We start from the raw sequence: 17,118 nt of genomic DNA, 5'->3' as shown, positions 1-17,118 counted from the left end.
GTTTTTTTTTTTGCAGCAGTTTAATTGCATACTTGTAGTTTGGTAAATAACACAATATTATTTGCTAAACTTAGGGCACATTAAAAATTTTCATTATTTTTTATGCAGATACCGCTGACATTTATTTTATGTGCCTGTGCATACAAATTTATAATGCATGAATGCATGTCATATATATGCATTGACAACTTGTTTTTGCCGGCACAATACATTTTATACAAAGCACGGCCTATTCGCATGTTTTGTCACTAAAATGATGCAAGAATATAGCCGTATTAGCGCCGCAACAGCGCCACAATCATAATGCCAGAAAACTAATTTGCATACGAAATACGCTATAGCCGCATCAGTACCGCAACATGATGCCAGAATATTGCCGCAACGGTGCCAGAATATAGCCGCAATTATGGTGCCAGAAAACTAATTTGCATACGAAATATGCTATCGCTGCATTGAAGCCGCAACAGTTTGCAGCAACAAAGCCGCAGCATAGCCATACTGCTGCCGCAACTATGTGCCAGAGGGCTTATATTTCCATAAGGGTTCATAGACAGAAAAAAATATTAGTCATTCCTTAAATATTTAAAAAACAAATACTTGTAATGAACATTAGGGATACATTATATCGGAATTTGTTGGACATACTTTATCCATACCAGTCGAAGCGGACGCGATAGAGAGCACCCGGAACTTAGTCGTCTGCCTTAAACTGCAACATCTGTAACTCGACGTAAGTTCTACATATTTAGGGTCCTAGCTTATCCACAAAATAATATACACTATAAAGTTGTTTTCTTTTCCCCTCCTTCTATATAACTTCTTTTATTTCTATACTTTAAAGTGGGGTCACTTTTCCAACGCCCCACTGTTGACGATACAAAAAAAAAAAAAAAAAAACTCGAAAGACGAAAGTCGTTTTTAAATGTTGTAATTTACTTTAATTTTACAGTGATTCTTCTTTGTGGTCTGGCATATATGTAAAATAGTATTCTTATACCTGCGATAAAAAACATTTGGTTGAATATATAGGGAATCACTGAAGTGGGTCTCCTCTTATATAGTCTAAGTGCTGTCAGTGCCCCCCCCCCCCCCCTCTTTTAGGAAAATCTCTGGATCCGACACTGTTGTACAACATATTTCTGGGAAAGTTAACTATACATTCTAACCAAATTAAAATCCTAAATTCTTGCATTTGGGTTGAATTAATCAGAAAAAAGAGGGGGGTATGTGCACGGCAGAACGCGAAATAAAATTGCCATTTTACGATAAACGAACAATTAAAAATGTCTGCACGTTGATCTTTTTGCCGATTTCACGAAACACTGTGAATAACTAACCTTTTTCACGGCTGCAGGTGAAAAAAAAATGGCAAAACAAGTTGCACGAAAACAACCCATTACCACCCTCTAAAAATGACACCTACTAAAATTATGGCAAAATAAGGGACTTATCATTTTTTATCTGGGAGTGGGGCTGGTCAAAATACAGGGGTATCAATTTTTTTTTCTGTGTGTGGAAAAGGGGGGCTCAATTTTTTTTTATAATTTCAAAGTGTGAGGATCAATATTGTTTTGCACAGGGAAATAAATAGTTAAAATACTTATAGAGACAAAATTTCAAGAAGAACATTTCTACAGTCAAATGGAAATACATTTTACCAACAATCATATACAATTAAGTATGACCTCACATGACTTTGTGATGTAGAAAGCTGCCTTCTGCCATTTTGTCCCATATAAAATTTTAATGCATTGGTGCACTCATAACTCGAATGATCCAGTCGTGATATTTCACTCACTTAGATCACTTACATTTTCAAGCATTACTGCCAAGGTTAGTTACATTCAGCTTTATAATAGTTGAGAGAAATTAAACTTGTATGAATTAAAATGAAAAAAATCACGCCACATCATGAAATAAAAAAGAGCAATAAATTCTCCAATAAATGATCCAATATTTAACTACTAAGTAATTTGCATACAAAAAGTTGAATATTGATACAAAAGATGATTCTGACGCACACCACTTATGTTTCTTTCTGTATTCGTTATAAGATCCCTTTGGGTCCATTATACCTCTCATTCCCTCAAAATTTTCCCTCAAAAATTTGTATTTTTCAGGCTAATATCTCAAAATTTTGGGGTAACTATCGCACATTTAAGATAGAAATGTGACAATAAATGAGTAATTGAAATGTTCAAGCTGAAAGCATGAACTATTCATACAAAAGTTTACCGGTTTACTTTAAGTTTTTAATGTGTTTTTTTTACAGAGTTACTGCGAAAAGTGTTCTTCAATAGCCGAATAAAGGAAATTAGAAGAAAAAAAAACAGAAAAAGATTTCGAAATTGAAGAATTGAAGAGCTCTATTTCAAGGCAATTTTCCCTCCAAATATGTTTTTGGACTCAATCCACAGAAAATATTTCATAAGTGTTTCGCATATTAAAATTTCGGCATGTTAAATAGAGGGGGATCAATATTTTTTAACGTTTTCATGAGGGGAGGTCAAATAAAAATAGTGAAATATTATGGGGGGGGGGGGAGGGGGGGGTCAAGAAAATTTTGTATGTTTGATTTCAAAATGAAATGATGAAGCTCGTAAAAGTAAATTATATATTTTCCAACAATGTACATATGTATGTATGTATATGGCAAAGAAGTCCGTATATTGAAAAATAAGAAGCACTAGTAAAGTGTCTAGATAAATTAAAGGAAATCAAACTTTGTATTGTTAATCAACTTATCAAGAATTTTCAACATTCAATTTCTTAATGGGAAAACATATGATCAATATATCTTTATTCTCATAACCATACATAGGTACAGAGAGAGTGCAAAATATGTACATGAATATGCACAAGACAATTCCGATTCCTGACTTAGACAAAACATATATGATCTTGATTGTCGGGTTGTGGTTGATATTATATGGGTTTCTTGTATCATAAAAAATTCGAGTCTTGACTCTTCTACCGTAGGTGTTGACATAGACACTTCTACTTGCGAATGTGAAACTTTGAAATTTAAGGTGAGGGAACCCTAATTGCACCTATATTGTGAAGGTTTTCTGATATATTTAAACAATTTACTTCTTATGATAAATAATAATTAAAAAAAATATACAAAATGTTTAGCTCGGTGGCGGTGCTGTGTACTGTGACGTTATATATGTTGTATTAGACTTAGTAATGTTTGATATTGCAATAAATTTCAATATCGTTTAATCCGACAGAACGGTTATAATTAAACTTCTTTATTCTAATCTGCGCAAAAAGCAACAAATTTTAAGTTTCTATTATTTGCGGATTTGACAGATTCTTTGCATGATGTATTTTTGAAAGTCGAAAATAACGTCTTGTAAAATCAACTTGGATTAAGCCCTGCAAATAGCTAGTGAAAATTAAACAAAAATGAGTACAAAACTGAAAAATACTGCCCTTAAGAATGTTTGCTCGTCATGCTTTAGAATTTTTGTCAGATTTTCGAACTTTTTGGTAATATCTCGAAAACAAGAAAATTGACACCTATATTTTTTTTTTTTGCTTCATGATGCCTCAATTAGTCCCCTATCAATATATACTAGTGTTATGGAAAACTATTTATTTTGAAACTGGGAAGCGAACTAAAAAAAGAATGAAACTCCTGTAAGTGACAAACGGGAGATACATGTACTTAGTACACATGTTCTTTATAATATGATCTTTTTAACTTTAATACCAAGTTTTGACACCAATTTCACGGTCCACTGAATATAGAAAATGATAGTGCCAGCGAGGCATCCGTGTACTATGGACACATTCTTGTTTTATCGAATTTTGTTCCCAAAATCTCGAAATACTTTGAATCAAAACTTTATAACAATGACTGATTGAAATGGATTGGCTGTTTGGTTAAAATAAAATAAGAATTTTGTTCAATTGAAAAGATTCTTATTTCAATAAATGAAGGCATGATATTAATGTCAATGAATACAACAACCGTAAGGTAAAAAACATACAAAACGTTGTATAGAGAGCTCGTAAATTAAGATACGACCTATGAAAATATTAACTGGCTCTTTGATTGCACTTATTCTTACATGTTATCAATTTAACATTGTAAAACTTTATTTTTTTAATATTTCCTTTGTCTGTACCAAAATTTATCATATTTTAAATAGTTTAATACATAACATAAAACAAATAGAACCTATATGGTCCTGCATTATGTCGTTGCGCTATGTCATGTTTTTTCTCAGATTATTTATGACGTCTTTCCGTTAGATCCGGGAAATATATTAATTTGCAGTTGTATGTGCAAAAATGCAACATTGCTAGGCTGTAATAAAAGAAAAAAAAAACAACAGAAACATATTACATCGAATCTATTATTTAGAAAATAGATGTTGGAGGTATATTCAAAGGTTTATTTATGTCATTAACTACAGCAGTCCAGAACAAAGACTCCCCAAACCCTTCCTTACAAGATAAATATGGCGTTGTGTCGAGTAATGTCTTAAGTGGGGTAATCATGTGTTTTGAATCAATCTGTTGGTACATTATTAATATCAAAACTTCTTTTCCCTGTCGGCGCCTCCGCTCTTGTACAAGATCAATCTCCCATTGACACCATTCGCTTTTAGCAAAATTATTAGACAAAACAACGATAATCTTCCAACTCTTCTCCATATATTTTCCAATATTGTTAATGACTGGCTCTCCGACATCAAAATCCCTATGATGAACACAAACATTAAGGTTAGAATTTTCTAGATGTTTAAGCAAAACGCCATGGACCCATAGGCGATCGGCATCGCAATAAACAACGAACGCGTCAAACTCGTAATCATCTGCCGATTCAAGACTAAAGTACCCACGTTTCATTCGTTGCTTTAAACGAAATAAATACAGTGCATTCTTAAAATTTATCTGACATTGGAATGTCATTATGACAAAGAAAAGCAAAATCAAAACAGATGAACATGCCGTTATTATTATCAGGTAGACAATGCTAAAAGAATTACACTCTGCAATTGTTGGAAAATAATCTGCAAGAAGGGTTAATCGTAGATGTTCCGGATAGTAGCAAGTGTAACGACTCGGCCAATTTTTCTGCATTTTTGTTGAAAAATTCGTTGATCGAATTTTGTCTAAAAACCATTTCATTTCACACGTGCATCGATATTGATTACCGGATAATTCTAGTACGTTTAAAGATTTTAATAGATTTGCTGGAAACGACGTTTCGTTAATAACGTGAATATTGTTCCCATCAAGATACAATTCGCGCATGGATGACAAATTATCGAAGAGGGATTCGTTCCATCGTTCTATCTCATTTCCTTGTAAATTCAACGATTCGATGTGAGGCATATTTCGTAATAATTCTTCTGGAATTGTCGTTATATCTGACGAAGCTAAAGTAAGTTTATGAATATTCCGTGTTGATGCAAATAGTTCTCGTACAATTGCATACTCATTTAAATAGTTATGAGATAAATCCACTTCTTTCAAATTTGGTATAGTTTGAAAAATCGTTTGCGGATTAAATCGTTTTTCCTTATATTTTTTCTTACTATATCGAAAATTATTCCGATACAAATGTAATATCTGTAATGACGAACTGTTAAATGCGAACGGAGCAATGATTTTCAATTGCTGATTATCACCTATGACAAGTTTCATCAAATTATGTAGCAATGCAAAGACATTATTATCCAAGCTTCGTAAACGATTTCCATCCATTATTAGATAATTCAAATTATCCAGGCATTTAAAAGATTCTTTAGAAATTTTCCTTATAGCATTGTATGCAAGTGACAAGTATTTCAGTTGCGGAACAAACGTTTCATCGCTGCTATTACAAAAATTGGGTATTGCATATATATTATTATTTGATAAATCCAGAAAACCAGTTGTCATAAGACCGTTAAAATTGACATACACAATTTCGTTTTCTTCGACCTGCAATTTTCTTAGGTTTGCTATTGGTAGAAATACACTTGAATTTAGTTTATGGAACAGATTGTTTTTAAGTGACATGGCGATTTTAGCTCCTACCAAATGATAAAACATGTCATTCGGAAGTCCATACCAATCGTTTTTCTCTAAATACAACATTTTAATGCTTCCAATAGTCAAACTCTGGAACGAAGATTTCAACGATGTTGTATTTAATAACTTCTCAGTTATTATTCTTAGCTCGGCAATAATTTCAAAATCACAAAACGCATCATCTTGAATTATCTTAATTGAGTTATTCTCGAACCACAATGTCTTGAGGTTGATTGAAGAAATATTCCTAAAACTACTCCGATTGATCACCGTAAGAATGTTATTTTTCAATATCAATTTAGTAATTGTTGGTGGTAGCTTCGGGATATAATTCAAAGATGAGCAGGTTGCTATTCTTTTTGTACACATGCATTCATCATTTATTCCACATGGTTTTTCTTTCGCACAGCAGAAAACATTACATCCAACGGCTAAGCAAAGTAAAATGCACACAGAAGTAAACTTTGAATTCGACATTTTCAAACTTCAAAGTGATAGATTACAATAAAAAAAGGACACCGACACAAAAAAATACTTCCCGGTATATTGGTATGTTGAATAACTTCCTTGATTCTCCAGTTTTTTATATACCTGTTGATCTCTTGATAATTACGTGCATGTTTCAACTCGATATGCACTTGCTAACCTATATGTCAATTTAAATATTCATTTGACAGTTTTCTAACACTGAAATTTTATCACCAAACCATAATTTTAAACATACTTTTTTGGTTTGCCAAAAAATCACTTTGATACAAAACAATTATAAACTGGCAACAAGTATATATATTTCTTTAATTCAAAACTGTGGAATGGCTTGGTGACCTTGCCTTTCCCAAGCCCAGTCTATAAATCTCATAAAAATATGATTTTCTTATATTGACCTAATATTGTATATGTATCCGTGTGATCGTTTTGCTTTGAAAATGAAATTGGACTTAAACTTCTTTTATTAACCAACTAAGTACATTACTGGCAGAAATGACTGTTTATTATAAATCTTAACTGGGTTTAATACAGAAAAACTGGACATTAATACAGTGCCATTACAGAAAAACAGGGCGGCTGGGCCATAACAGAAAAAACAGGGCCAGTACAGAAAAACAGTGTTAATATCAAATATAAAAAAATTAACATGACTACCGATTTTCAATACAGATCGGCTTGAAAAAAAGTCATCATAATTTTATTCTGTAAAATACGGCAATGCAATGGTTTTCTTAAGATCAATATTTTAGAAATAGACTAAAAGTTTCAAAAACAGTACAGAGTACATCAAGTTGGCAGCAACACATACACTTTTGTTCAGCTGGTTAATAAATGTATTAAGAATGTGTTTTTAATGGCCCTGTTATATTTGTCTTCAGTCAGTAATAATGGCCTCGGATGTCTGTAATGGCCCTCGGCATTGCCTCGGGCCATTACAGACTTCCTCGACCATTATTACAGACCTTGGACATATAACAGGGCCATTATAAAAACACCCATTCATTAATACTATAATATTAATTTGAATTGAAGTATATTATAAATGAGCATAATGTATACTTGACTGGTGTAGCAAAACTATAATTATCGAATTTTCAGGACGGTTATATATGTTACAGTAAATATGTGAAAATAGGAATTACGTGTAATTACTAAAATTTAGGAATTACATGTAATCCCTGATGCACTTAGTAAATACAAGTAGTTCCTGAAACGGCCCAATTATTACCAGTAATTACTGATTTTAAAATGAATTACACCTATTTACTAACTGTGAAAACAATGTTGTAATATGGTCAGCTGATCAAAAGTTATGGTAATACCAACTAAAGAAGATCAGTGAGTACTCTCAAAAAGTGATTAGCCTAAATTGTACCTTTTTGTTATAAGAGCATTAGCTACAAGATATATAAAAAATTAAATATGATTTTATTTTTACTAAAATAAGCTGAGAAACCTGGTTGATGAGTTGTGCACTTGTAAGTGAATAATTGGACATCATTGAATACGTATTCATGTGACCTTCATTCGGCTTCAATTCAACCCCTAGCTGGAGATAGGTTACCGATGTATTCAGATTTAAAATTGTTAGGGTTTCACGGAACTCAGTATCTCGCCTACTTTTGCTGTTAGTCGCAGGCTCAACAAATATGTAAAAAAAATATTTTAAATTTTCCTCCAGATACTATCTTTTGACAGTACAGTAAGAAGCTTCTGTCCAAATTTGGTTAAAATCCAGGATGGTTTATAAAATCTAATAAAGGTTAAAAAAAAAAAAAAAATAAAATTAACCACAGAGTGTACATGGTGTACATGTAGAGTTAACTTGAAAAAGTCCATTTATACGGAATATACGAAGAACGATTTTTTTTTACAAACTTTACTTCTGGAGATTATCTTATAATTATAAACAAGCTTTTGTCCAAGTTTGATAGAAATAAGTCCATTTATAAGTAAAATACGGAAAAACTTGATTTTATTTTTACGAGATTTATTTCTTGAAAATTATCTTATGATCATTAACAAGCTTCTGTTCAAGTTTGGTAGAAATCCAGGATAGAAAATGTTTTTTTATGTCTCGCGCGTGCGACAAAAGTCGAAGGCGCGATAAAAAGAAACAAAATGACAACATTGAAAGTAAAACAAAAGGGATGGACCATTTAGTTGACTTATTCAATCCACAAAAAGATGATTCTTATACAAGTAAAAACAATGATAGAATTTTGTTACAGGTATATAAGCTCAAGTTTGGAGGTCTTGAAAAACTCATAAAAAAGAGAAACACAGAAATATGAAATGTGACTCTAAAAACCTTCAAATTGTATAAATTTGTTTGTGAAGAATGTCGGCTTCATCGCAACAGTCTGACCAAAAAAGTCTTAAATAAACCTGTTTTGTAAAAGGAATTTAACTTATGTCATTGGCCAAGTTAATATGCAAAGTATGTCTGATGGAGATTTTAATTTAAAAAAATTATTGGATTGTAAGAATTATCAAAATTTTTCAATCAAATTTGGCATTATCGAATGTCTATCATCAAAAAGAGGTGGCGTAGTTGCCTATAAACTTGATTTTAGGGAGTTTCAAAAACAACCATTTCCCAGTTTCAATTCACAATAAAGAGTATACACTTTTGATGTGCCTTATATTCCTTAATCCTAAATTAAGTAAGCCCCAAAATACCTACCCTTTTACTTTCTAATTTAGTGTCTTGAATTATATTTTTATTTCAAAGCAAACATATCAAGTAAGTAAACAGCTGTTAAAATGACAAAAAAATATCAGTGAATACCAGTAATTACTGAAACAACTGGTAAATACATGTAATTGCTAAATTGGCCTATAGTAATTACAGGTATTTACTGAAATCTTTAGTAAGTACGTGTAATTCCTAATTTTACCTATTTACTGTAACATGTTTATAGGATAGTTTAAATAAAAGATTTCCAAACGTGATTTTTTTCGGCTTAAAATGTTTTGTATAAGGAAATTGAGATAACCGTTGCTTACAGAAAATTGGAAGAATACATATTTCTCGCGGAAGTAGATAAAAAAAATCATTATTCAATCTAAAGTGGATAGAAATAGTCACAATCAACAAAAAACTGTTTAACACTTAAGATGTCTCTATTTGTGGATTTTTTCTCTCATATCTATAATTATCATGTATTGAAAAAAAAAACACCTGTAAACAGGATGCAAAAGGCCTATATGATGTATTTATCAACAAGTGATTTTCCCTTGTTCAAATTTTAAGTATTTGAAGTGTTAAATCAATTGTCTACATTTTTTTGCAAATTGAAACGCAATTTATTATGAGGAAATATGATTCAAATTATGAGGAATTGGGTTTTTTTTTAAGATAAAGTTATGTTCATGGTCTAAAACATTTAAAAAAAAATATCTATACATATTTTTGGCCACTCTAGTAAAACAAATTGTACAGAGAAAAGTGTAGCACCATATGTATAATCTCTGCAAATATCATGTTTATTTTCAGAACTGAGACAGCTGATTTAAGAACAGGAAATTTGAGTGTACTACTTGCACAATTACAGTTCTTCAATAAATCAACAACAGCTGACCAAAACATTAGTCAGTGGGAAGAGTAGCTCATCGGTTGACCAAAGTATGAGTGAGACAGGGAACCCAACAGAAAAGATAATGTCTCAAAACCAGACACCATCCGTACAGTCAGTAGAATCATCACAGTCTCAGGAGTTATGCACTTCGACTGAATACACTGGTAGTCAAAAGTCTGTTATTTCTTTATCTACCACCTCTATATCACAAACAAACAGTCAGTCATCAGTAATCTCTTTATCAACCGAACTATCTGAAGATGACATGTTTAACAATGTCAGCACAGAACCTTCAGATTCAGATACATGCTCAACCAGCACTCCAAATCAGTTCATTGATCTCAGAAATTTTTATCCATCTGTTGTTAGATATTGCCAAGGACTTACTGTTCTTACTGGAAGTTCCAATAAAACATCGTCCACGATGACTGATATTCAGATCCTTATGACCAACGGCAGTGATAAACGATTATTATCAGAAAATATGCCTACATATTTTAATGATCCGAAGAGTTCACTTGAATCTGGGCAAAATCAACCTGCCTATGTTCTGTTAAAGTCAAACAAGGTTATATGTATTCTGATTGACAATATAGAGCCTGGACAATACATTCTAAAAAGGTTTTGTAAGAAGGTCAAAGTCATTCACGAGAAGGTGGTTACTGATAAAGATTTAAAAAATGTAAATGTAAGTAAAGCAATTGTTTCAAAGTATAGTGGACCTGTTACCGATGATTATCAGGGAGATTCACAGATTTTTATATTGGGATCATTTCACAAGCAACCATTGAACTTTAAAATGATATCCACACATCAGCCATTATCCACAAAACTTGCCTTGCTTGAACAAGACGAAACACAAACACTACTTGAACAGACAAGTTCGGCAAAACATGACCAAATATTTTTACAGATGATCAACAACGCTGTAAAACAAATGAAAACTGTCACAACAAAGAAAAGCAGGAAGAAGAAACTTAAATCAGACATTAATAACAATTTGGATGGATTGGAAAATGACTTTAATGAACCAGTGAAAAAGAAACCTAAATTCCAACTGAGGATTGTTCTAAAGAACAAAGGAATTAGTCTGAAGAAATCTAAAACTAATTTAAGCCAGGACAATCACTGATATACATGGACGGTAATAAGTCTGTGATAATAGGCAATAATTGACTTCGCTTGTTAAATAGAACAAGGAACATTAAAAACTCGTGCAGTAATATAAAACTAATTTAAGCCAGGAAAATCAGTGATATACAGTGGTGGTAACAATACTTTGATAATAGACAAGAATTGACCTTGCTTGTAAAATAGACTAAGGAACATACAATACTCGTGCAGAAGTCTAAAATTATTTAACAACAGGACAATCAGTGATATACATTGGTAGTAACAAGACTGTGATTATAGACAAGAATTGACTTCGCTTGTTAAACAGAACACGGCACATACAAATTTCTTACATCTGATGAAGTAATGTATGGTCAGCAATATGAGTCGTGTGATATTTCTTTTATTTATTTCTGAAGTCTTTCCATCGTAATTTATATTTATTTTAATTTGCGACATTTACCTTACGTATTTTAAACTCGTAATGGCGTGTTCCCTGTCCTTTATTCGTTGACTAGTTTTCTTGTATTCTTTAGATTTCACCATCTCTTTATGCTCTATTTTTTATGCCTATTTTTCTCTATTAAAAATCCTCGTCCATGCTATCAATAAATTGACTAGTTGTAGTGGTACCAATATTTAACATGTTTGAGCAATTCAATTTCAATTAAACAGGATTTTTCTCAATATCTTAAAAAAATAAAATCGCATTTTAGTCAAAAATGACAAAATCGCAATTCGAAATTCACGCAATAATTTCTGAATATAAGTAACACATTTGTTTTCCTATGAAGTGTCCTTGCATAAGGCATGATAGTTTCAAATTTTTTTTATATTAAAGGGCTATTGCATGAATACTGGGGAATACTGTCCCGAGTAGAATTTTATATTGCACCAGCTTGCGAGTGCAATATATGTTCTACGAGGGACAATATTCCCTAATATTCATGCAATAACCCTTTTATTGTATAGCAATATAATATTTGAAAGTAAAAATTCGTTTAAACTAAGATTTTGTCGTTGATGACGTCATGAATTTTGAAGATTTATTGTACTAGTGCAATATTGGAGTTTATTGCACGCTAACCTTTTGGTTACTTTCTATGGGAAACATTATATTGCTATGCAATAAAAAGAGTTTTCTGATTGACGCACGGTTTTATTTTAAATATGTAATCAAAATGAAGTCACGTATTTGAAACTTAATTCTGCCATAGTGATACAATATGATATATTATCGTATACGCTTATTTTATGTCATATTCTTTAGGTCATGTTTTCTGTGTACAATTTTGGTATCATACACTTTCAAGGTTTTATAGAGGTCATCATTCAGTTTCTTTACTAAGGGGCTATTTATTTAGCATCGCAATCTTTTTTTCTTGTTTGTAATTTTCAAGATTAGAAACCTATTTCTCCTTTATAGATTTACTATTTTTATTTGGGTGTAGTAGGATAGGAAAGTAATTTCAAAATCTGCTCAAACCGACATACTGTCTTTGCCAAATTTGTACACAAAACATTGCATTGATGTCAGGAAACGAAAAAAATAAATTTTGATGGAATAAAGCATTATACAGAAAGTGATACAGATCATTGTAATTTATTATATCTAATGTTGTAATTGTCTGCACGTGATTATTTTTTTTATGACAAAGTGAAAATACATACTCTTAATTCATTACTGATTGCAATATTTTAGGCGAACCATACAGACTTCTACAATATGTTATGACGTCACGGGAGATAACTCATTTTTAACTCAGATGTCAACCATAGAAGTTGATCTTCAAATATGATCTGAATTAGTTTTAAGTATATTAGGAAATGTTGTTGTTTTTGTTATTATCTATTTTATTGTTGTTTTGTTTCACCATAAAATTGTACACAAATGCATGTGTGTTAGATTTTTTAAAGCAATAAAATGAAGGCATAATAAATTTACCAGACTACTGCAGAAAATGTCATGTACCATTAATTTTCATTTAAAAGAATTCTTTCTTGATAAGTGTTCATTAAAACGGTAGGATTGCAAAAAATACAAGAAATAAAGAGAGTACGGAAAGGATACTATTGAATGATAATACACAATTGGAATCCAACGGGAATAACAAGTTACTTCAAAGTAATACGCCTTTCATAGAATTATTAATGAAATGAGCAGATTTGGGATTATTCAAATAGCTATAATATAACTAGTTACTAATTCCAAAATACTTGAAATCTTTATGTTATTAAGCTTATTTGAAAGCAATGAATTACATTCCTTTAAAATGTAATTATTCAACAATTTAAAAAAAAAATAAAGTATTTGATTGACAGTATAAAATATTCATTGTTTCTCTGATGAACACATGTAAACTGGGTCTTTATTCTATTTCATTACGTATGTCCTTCGGTTTAAATCTAGGTAAATAGCACACTTTTATGACAGTTGTTTATAGCTCCGTTTTATTGACAACAAGGGTAAGCACCCCAAACAGACATTATTAGATAATAGGGCAATAAGTCAAAACCGTGTTAACAACATCACAGACATACAACACATCTGACAATAAAAATCCAACAAATAAAAAAAATAAAATTATTTTTAGAAAATAGAAGTTGGTGGAATATCCAAAGGTTTGTGTATGTCTTTATCTACAGCAGTCCAGAACAAATTCTCGCCAAACCCTTCTTTATATGACAAATAAGGCGTTGTGTCGAGTAATGCCTTTAGTGGAGTTATCATGTGTTTTGAATCAATCTGTTGGTACATAACTAATACCAAAACCTCTTTTCCCTGTCGGCGCCTTCGTTCTTGTACAAGGGCAATCTCCCATTGACACCATTCGCTTTTAGCAAAGTTATTAGATAAAACAACGATGATCTTCCAACTTTTCGCCATGTATTTTCCAACACTGTTAAGGATTGGCTCTCCAACATCAAAATCCCTATCATGTACACAAATATTAAGGTTACAATTTTCTAGATGTTTTAGCAAAACGCCATGGACCCATAGGCGATCGGCGTCGCAATAAACAACGAACGCGTCAAACTCGTAATCATCTGACGATTCAAGACTAAAGTACCCACGTTTCATACGTTGCTTTAACCGAAATAAGTACAGTGCATTCTTAAAATTTATCTGACATTGGAACGTCATTATGACAAAGAAAAGCAAAATCAAAACAGACGAACATGCAGTTATTATTATCAGATAGACAATGTTTAACGAATTACACTCTGCATTTGTTGGAAAGTAATTTGCAAGAAGGGTCAATCGCAGATGTTCCGGATAGTAGCAAGTATAACGACTCGGCCAATTTTTCTGCATTTTTGTTGAAAGATTTGTTGATCGAATTGTGTCCAAAAACCATTTTATTTCACAAGTACATCGATATTGATTACCGGATAATTCTAGTACCTCTAGTGATTTAAATAAGTCGGATGGAAACGACGTTTCGTTAATAATATGAATATTGTTTCCATCAAGATACAATTCACGCATGGACGGCAAATTATCGAAGAGTGATTCGTTCCATCGTTCTATTTCATTTCCTTCTAAATTCAACGATTTGATGTGCGGCATATTACGGAACGAACCATCTGGAATTGTCGTTATATCTGACGAAACTATAGTAAGTTTTTGTATATTCCGTGTAGACGCAAAAAGTTCTTGAAATATAAAAAAGTCATTTAAATTGTTGTGAGATAAATCCAATTCTTTTAAATTTGGTATTGTTTGAAAAATCGTTTGCGGATTGAATTTTTTTTCGATTATTTTTTTCTTACTAAATCGAAAATTATTCCCGTACAAATGTAGCTTCTGTAAAGACGAACTGTTAAATGCGAACGGAGCAATGTCTTTCAACTGCTGATTATCCCCTATGATAAGTTTCGCCAAGTTATGAAGTGAGGCGAGGATATTATTATCCAACCTTCGAAAACGATTCCCATCCAAATTTAGAGACTCTAAAGTTTCCAGGCATTTGAAAGATTCTTTTGAAATTTTCCTTATAGCATTGTATGCAAGTGACAAAATTCTCAGTTTCGGAACAAACGTTTCATCACTGTTATTACAAAAATTAGGTATTGCATAAATATTATTATTTGATAAATCCAGAAACCCAGTTGTTGTGAGACCGTTTAAATCTACATTCACAATTTCGTTTTCTTCAACCTGTAATTTCTTAAGTTTTGCTATTGGAAGAAATATACTTGAATTTAGTTTGTGTAATAAATTTCTTCTAAGCGACAAAGCGATATTAGCTCCTACCAAATGATAAAACATGTCATCCGCAAGTCCATACCAATCGTTTTTCTCTAAATACAAACTTCGAATAGTTCCAATAGTCAAACTTTGAAACGAAGATTTCAACGCTGTTATGTTTAATAACTTCTCATTTGTTATTCTTAGCTCGGCAATATATTCAAAATCATAAAACGCATCAACTTGAATTATCTCCATTGAATTATTCTCGAACCATAATTTCTTGATGTTGACTGAGGAAATATTTCTAAAACTACTCCGATTGATCACCGTAAGAATGTTATTTTTCAATATTAATTTCGTAATGTTTGGTGGCAGCTTCGGGATATACTTCAAACCAGAGCAGGTAGCTGTTGCTTTTATACACTTGCATTCAGTATATTTTTTCCGTGAATTTTCATTCGCACAGCAGAAGTCATTATATCCAACGGTAAAACAGATTAAAATGCAAACATAGTTTAACTTTACATTTGACATTGTTTTTTACATTACAAAGTGCTATATAACAATGGAAAGGATAATGAAACCAAAACAGTTCTTCCCGGTACATTAGTATTGGAAAAAACTTCCTTGATACTTCAGTTTTTTATATATTCGGACCTGTGATAGTTGATCTCTTCATAACTACATACATGTTTCAACTCTTTTGAATACTTGGTGACCTTCTATTTCATTGGCTACATGAATATAAATATTCTTTTGAATTCTATTAACACTGATTTCTATCAGCAAACCCAAGCAATGCATGTTTATACATACTTCTGCAGTTTGCAAAAATAAGCACTTGTATACCAAAAAAAAAATCTAAACTGGCAAAAAGTATATTTCTTTGATTTAAAACTGTTTAAGGGCTTGGTGACCTCGCCTTTTCCAAGCCTAGCCTCTAAACCGCATATAAAAAGATGAGCTTTTTACATTGACCTTATATATATGTTGTAATTGTATGCGCGTGAACGTTTTGCATTCAAATTAAGCTTAAACTTCTTTATAAAATAAAGATACTTGCATTTCCCGAGCCCATTTTCTACACATTCTATAAAAAAAGATGAGTTTCTTACATTGACCTAATATTGTAATTTTATGCGTGTAAATGTTCTGCTTTTAAATCGAACTTTTATTTCTTTTATTAATTTGAATTGAATGATACTAATAATGAGCATACTGTATACTAGACTGAAGGAGTAAATCTATACTTGTCGGTATTTCAGGACGATCATGTATATAAGAAGATGATGGTCATAGTTTCAAATAAGAGATGTCCAAATGTGACTGATTTATTTTCCGGCTCGAAATGTTTTGTATAAGGAAATTAAGTTAACCATTGCTTACAGAAAAGTAGAATAATATATTTTTCTCACGGAAGTAAATACAATAACATTATTCAATTTTAAATGTGATGAAAATAGTCACAATCAGTAAAAGACTGTTTAAGGGCGTACGATACAGGTACAGGGGAGGTAGTGACGTTGCTAACGTAAACTATTATTTTCAAATAGTTATCAAAGGTACCAGGATTATCATGTAGTACGCCAGACGCGCAACTACACAAGACTCATCAGTGACGCTCATATCAAAATATTTATGAAGCCAAGCAAGTACAAAGTTGTAATAGGTGAAAAAATAGAAAAAAATGGGAACCATTTCAACAAC

General features: G+C 31.8%; 2 protein-coding genes and 1 long non-coding RNA gene across 3 annotated transcripts; 1 reads left to right on the top strand and 2 right to left on the bottom strand.

Moving 5' to 3' along the window:
* The first annotated feature begins 684 nt into the window (after nucleotides 1-684).
* Nucleotides 685-13,110, top strand: LOC143075798 (uncharacterized). The gene is made up of 2 exons (XR_012978415.1): nucleotides 685-730; nucleotides 10,022-13,110. It is a non-coding gene; the product is annotated as an uncharacterized LOC143075798 (long non-coding RNA).
* On the bottom strand, nucleotides 4,350-6,519 carry LOC143075799 (uncharacterized). The gene has a single exon (XM_076251361.1). It carries the CDS (start codon nucleotides 6,508-6,510, stop codon nucleotides 4,372-4,374), a length of 2,139 nt encoding a protein of 712 aa, XP_076107476.1. The 5' UTR covers nucleotides 6,511-6,519; the 3' UTR covers nucleotides 4,350-4,371.
* Nucleotides 13,111-13,780: 670 nt separating the features above from the next.
* LOC143075797 (toll-like receptor 1) lies at nucleotides 13,781-15,962 on the bottom strand. The gene has a single exon (XM_076251360.1). The coding sequence runs from the start codon at nucleotides 15,943-15,945 to the stop codon at nucleotides 13,807-13,809; it is 2,139 nt and encodes a 712-aa protein (XP_076107475.1). The 5' UTR covers nucleotides 15,946-15,962; the 3' UTR covers nucleotides 13,781-13,806.
* Nucleotides 15,963-17,118: the final 1,156 nt, after the last annotated feature.

The sequence above is a fragment of the Mytilus galloprovincialis genome, chromosome 5 (assembly GCF_965363235.1).
Source record: "Mytilus galloprovincialis chromosome 5, xbMytGall1.hap1.1, whole genome shotgun sequence".
NCBI lineage: Eukaryota > Metazoa > Mollusca > Bivalvia > Mytilida > Mytilidae > Mytilus > Mytilus galloprovincialis.
Note: the sequence above shows the minus strand (reverse complement) of the source record. Positions and strands in the feature narration are given on the sequence as shown.

Excerpts from the sequence above, each read along its gene's own strand:
- LOC143075799 (XM_076251361.1), bottom strand. The coding sequence starts at position 6,510 with ATGTCGAATTCAAAGTTTACTTCTGTGTGCATTTTACTTTGCTTAGCC.
- LOC143075797 (XM_076251360.1), bottom strand. The coding sequence starts at position 15,945 with ATGTCAAATGTAAAGTTAAACTATGTTTGCATTTTAATCTGTTTTACC.